This window comes from Danio rerio, chromosome 16, assembly GCF_049306965.1.
Source record: "Danio rerio strain Tuebingen ecotype United States chromosome 16, GRCz12tu, whole genome shotgun sequence".
NCBI lineage: Eukaryota > Metazoa > Chordata > Actinopteri > Cypriniformes > Danionidae > Danio > Danio rerio.
The window spans coordinates 56,989,618-56,994,856 of record NC_133191.1 but is presented as its reverse complement, the minus strand read 5'-3'; the positions used below and the strand labels follow the sequence as shown (position 1 = coordinate 56,994,856).

Sequence of the window (5,239 nt, the reverse complement as noted above, 5' to 3'; positions counted from 1 at the left end):
TTGCCGACCGAAGGCTCGCCTCTGAGTGGAGGGCTTTCCCGACCCGATCAGTTTGTCCGCTTAGCTCACAGCGTTGCGTCGGCGGAGCGGAGGCCCCGGAGGAGGAGGAGGAGCCGGAGCCGGCCGCGGTGGACGACGACCGGGATCGAGTCCGGGGAACAGCAGGTTCCGGAAATCAGGTAAGACGAAAAACGGAATCCGAAAAATGAGGGCGAGAACGCGGCGGGATCCGAAAACGCGGTCGAAATCGAAGACAAGGGCTTTTGCTTTTTTTTTTTTCCCCCGATCCGGGGGCTTTTCACGCGAGAACGGCGCGGATCCGCGAAAACAAAAAAAACGGTCGAATACTTACCTCCCGGGACGTAAATCGCGGCTCGCAGAAACATCCGCAGGGCTACGTTTCCACAATGAGCCCGGGTTGATTTATTAACATATTTAAAATGTTTAAATTCACAGGCACAATTTTGCCATTATTTAAAATATGTGGCTAAGATATAGCTATTAACTTTTTAGTTTTTTTGGTGGGGCCAGTGAAAATTTTGGCAGGCCAAGTAAAAATCTCAACCAATGGCCCGATCGGACCCGTATAAAAAATCCTTTGGGTTGAACCCTGCACTGTATGAAGGTAAATGTGTATGTCAATCAATAAAGGCAGTAGTGATGTCCTTGTTTCAGCAGATGTCAGTCTTGGGTGCGAGAGGCTGCAGGCTGATGTTCATTTCTCTCTGTGATGCCGCTGTGTTTCTCCTGAATGTTAGATGACGACGTGTGTGTTTGCTCAGGTGGTCGCTGCGCACAAATCGAGCATGGCAGACGGGACAGCAGAAGCGCTTTTCTCCTGTGTGTGTGCGCCGGTGACGGGACAGTTCATCAGATCTGCAGAAACGCCTCACACAGCCGTCCCAGCAGCACCTGAACGGCTTCTCACCTGCAGCACAGAGGACAACAAATATATCAGTAAACAAACTAATAATAATAACAATCAGTGGTTGTCAGAAATGTACCGAAAAAATTGGGTAGCGACTAAATAATTCATGAAATTTGGATTCTTAAACCTGTGTATCCAACTGCTTAAGCATTTTATATGTGGACTGTAGGTGTTCTCAGTACCTGTGTGTGTCCTCAGGTGTGCTTTGAGATGCGAGCTCTTGAAGTATGTTTTCCCGCAGTCGGGGTGTGTGCAGATGTGATCTCGAGGCCGTGACGGGACGCCTGCAGACGCAGTGGTGTGTGGGGACGACGTCTGTCCTGGAGCTGGAGCGATGAATCTCAGACCGTATGAAGCTGTGTGTTTAGGAGACACGATCAGCAGCACTGAGTCCACAAACAGCACAGACGGCGGACACACACTCGCGGACGCTAGAATCAGTGTGTGTGCCGGTGCTACAGCAGGGGCTGACGGGAGATCTGGGACGTCTGAAGTGTGGCGGATCACACTGATGGCCTGTGGTTTGACCTGTGACCTCTGCAGCGGCTCCTGATCAGGGCTGGACGGTGGAGTCATGCACCACTCCTCCTGAACACAACAACACGTAAAACAGGACTGAGAGTTGCTCAGTTTTCAAACGTATTGCCACATTATAGAATAAGCTAATAACAAGCTAGTTCACACAAGCAACATGTTAAACATGCTAACAACATTTTAAGTTGTGCTAATAATATGCTAATGTGTGTTAGAAAAGTGCTAATTTTCTAACATGCTACTGTTAGCTAAACATGCTAATTTTGATCATTTATGTTAGCAGTGTGATTAAACATGCTGCAAACATGTTGTCATGCTAATTATGTGCTAATGCATGTTAGAAATGTGCTAAGTTTCTAACTTCCCTGCTGAAAATCCAGCTTAAACCAGCCTGGGCTGGTTGGCTGGTTTTAGCTGGTCGACCAGGCTGGTTTTAGAGGGGGTTTTTTTCAGGCTGGGAGATGACCAGCTAAAACCAGCTTGACCAGCCTAGACAAGCTATATCCAGCTTAAACCAGGCTGGTCAAGCTGGTTTTAGCTGGATTTGGCTGGTAATTTTCCAGCCTGACCAGCTAAGACCAGGCTGGAAATGGCTAAAAATCAGCATGGAAATGGCCAAAACCCCTCTAAAACCAGGCTGGTCAACCAGCTAAAACCAGCCAACCAGCCCAGGCTGGTTTAAGCTGGATTTTTCAGCATGGTTGGTAATTCACATTAGCTAAACATGTCAATTTTGATAATTCATGTTAGCAGTGTGATCAAACATGCTGCCAACAAGTTACATCATGCTAATAATTAGCTAATGCTTGTTAGAAACATGCTAATTTTCTAACTTGGTAATTCACGTTAGTTAAACATGTCAAATTTGATAATTTATGTTAGCAGTGTGATTAAACATGCTGCCAATATGTCATGCTAAAAATGCTAATGTTTGTTAGAAATGTGCTTTTTTATAACATGATACTGTTAGCTAAACATGCTAATTTTTATAATTCATGTTAGGAATGTGATTAAACATGCTGCACATGTTATCATGCTAATAGTCTGCTAATTCATGTTAGAAATGTGCTACTTTCCTAACTTGGTAGTTTACATTTGCTAAACATGTCAAATTTGACAATTCATGTTAGCAGCGTGATCAAACATGCTGCCAATATGTCATGTCATGCTAAAAATGTGCTAATGTTTGTTAGAAATGTGCTAATTTTATAACATGATACTGTTAGCTAAACATGCAAATCTTGATAATTCACTTTAGCAATGTGATTAAACATGCTATCAACATGTTATGTCATGCTAGTAATGTGCTAAAGCATGTTAGAAACATGCTAATTTTCTAACTTGGTAATTCACGCTAGCTAAACATGCAAATTTGGATCATTTATGTTAGCAGTGTGATTAAACATGCTATTAACATATTCTGTAATGCTAATAATATGCTAATGCATGTTAGAAATGTGCTAATTTTATAACATGATATTGTTAACTAAACATGCTAATTTTGATAATTCATGTTAGGAATGTGATCAAACATGCTGCACGTTACATCATGCTAATAGTCTGCTAATTCGTGTTAGAAATGTGCTAATATTCTAACATGGTAATTCACATTAGCTAAACATGTCAAATTTCATAATTCATGTTAGCAATGTGATCAAACATGCTGCCAGCATGTTATGTCTTCCTAGTAATGTGCTAAAGCATGTTAGAAACATGCTAATTTTCTAACTTGGTTATTCATGTTAGCTAAACATGTAAATTTGGATGATTCACTGTAGCAGTGTGATTAAACATGCTTTCAACATGTTACATCATGCTAATAATCTGCTGATGCATGTTTGAAATGTGCTACTTTTATAATTTGGTAATTCATGTTAGCTAAACATGTCAATTTATAATTCATGTTAGGAATGTGATTAACATGCTACCAGCATGTTACATTATGTTAATAATGTTATTGCATGCTAATTTTCTAACATGATAATTAATGTTAGCTAAAACTGCTAATTTTGATCATTCGTTCTAGCAATGTATATTAATCAGGGGTCGCCACAGTGGAATTAACTTATCCAGCATGTTTACACAGTGAATGCCCTTCTAGCTGCAACTTAACACTGGGAAACACACTTGCATTCACATCACACACATACACTACGGACAATTTAGCTTTTTCAATTCCCCTATAGTGCATGTGTTAGGACTGTGGGGGAAACCGGAGCACCTGGAGGAAACCCATGCCAACATGGGGAACATATGCAAACTCCAAACATAAATGGGCCTCGAATTAGCGACCTTCTTGCTGTGAGGCAATCGTGCTACCCACTGCGCCACCATGACCCCTTATATATTCATATTTATTGATTTATTTACATTTATATATCCTCCTATTATATTATTTTACTATATATTGTCTTTATATAATGCATTTAAAATATTTCTATTAATCTAAATTATAATTGTATATTATATTTAATAAATATTTATTAGATTAATTTATTTAAATTAGTTTTTAATGTTTTTCTAAAAGGGCGAAGCAGTGGTGCAGTAGGTAGTGCTGTCGCCTTACAGCAAGAAGGTCGCTGGTTCGAACCTCGGGTCAGTTGGTGTTTCTGTGTGGAGTTTGCATGTTCTCCCTGCGTTCGTGTGGGTTTCCTCCGGGTGCTCCGGTTTCCCCCACAGTCCAAAGACATGCGGTACAGGTGAATTGGGTAGGCTAAATTGTCTATAGTGTATGTGTGTGTGTGTGTGGATGTTTCCCAGAGAGGGGTTGCGGCTGGAAGGGTATCCGCTACGTAAAAACGGGCTGGATAAGTTGGCGGGTTATTCCGCTGTGGCGACCCTGGATTAATGGCGACAAGAAAATGAAAATGATGATATTTTTCTAAAAGTTAATATATATATATATAAAGCTATCTCAATTTTCCTCATAAAACTGACAATACACATTTAATGAAAAAAAAGTATTAACTTTAATATTTTATTGATATATTTGAAAATTTCTTTTTATCATACATTATTATATGATTATAGTGATTAATATATTTTTTATTATTGGTTTAAACATCTTAACTAATGCATATTTAATTAAAATCATATAATTTGTTGCATAAATATGCATTACTTGCAATAAATACCATATTCTTCATTAATTATATTTTCAGCCAGATAATTTCTTTGAAGGTATAACAATACTGATCTGGAAGACATTATATAACATTTTTAAATTAGCTTATTAGCAGCAAACTTACTTTTCATGAACATAAAAGACATATGTAAAGGCTATATATAAGTATGACAGATTAATATAAGATAAATGCAGATGGTTGTACTTACACTGTGAGATGGAGATGACATGCTGATGTTATATTATCACTCTGACCGATAACGCAAGAGTCATTATGATGAATACCACAGCTCGGATTCATTCAGAGAACTGAGCGGGGCCTGCAGGCGTGGCTTCCGCTCCAGCCAATCAACGACAAGGGTGCGCGGAGCGTCAGCCAATGAGCAGAGCGCGACTGTGCGTGATCAGGGTATGTTCGGCGCGGTGTGCACTGATGCTCTGCAGTCGGTCAGCTGCCTGTCCGTCTGATGCATGTGTGGATATTCAAGACTGATATACATAACACTCGAGCACTGCTGAGAGCCCTAAAAAGGCGTCAATTTATTCAGAACACCGCGCAATGTCTTGCATTATTTCATCACACTGCAATCAAACGAACTGTTGGCCTACCTACTTGATGCAATGATCATTTAAATGTGTTTACTAACATTAAC

The 5,239-nt window shown here is 40.2% G+C and overlaps 1 protein-coding gene across 1 annotated transcript; it reads right to left on the bottom strand.

Moving 5' to 3' along the window:
* Positions 1-492: 492 nt before the first annotated feature.
* On the bottom strand, positions 493-4,850 carry klf10 (Kruppel like factor 10). The gene is made up of 3 exons (NM_001386438.1): positions 4,796-4,850; positions 1,111-1,516; positions 493-928 (listed from the first exon to the last, which is right to left on the bottom strand). Exons 1-3 carry the CDS (start codon positions 4,814-4,816, stop codon positions 672-674), a joined length of 684 nt encoding a protein of 227 aa, NP_001373367.1. The 5' UTR covers positions 4,817-4,850; the 3' UTR covers positions 493-671.
* Positions 4,851-5,239: the final 389 nt, after the last annotated feature.

Bases quoted from the DNA above. Each gene is read 5' to 3' on its own strand.
- klf10 (NM_001386438.1), bottom strand. From the start codon at position 4,816: ATGTCATCTCCATCTCACAGT. The intron at 1,517-4,795 runs GTAAGTACAACC...TGTTGTGTTCAG, and splicing joins TGTCATCTCCATCTCACAGT to GAGGAGTGGTGCATGACTCC. The intron at 929-1,110 runs GTACTGAGAACA...TCTGTGCTGCAG, and splicing joins ACACCTGAGGACACACACAG to GTGAGAAGCCGTTCAGGTGC.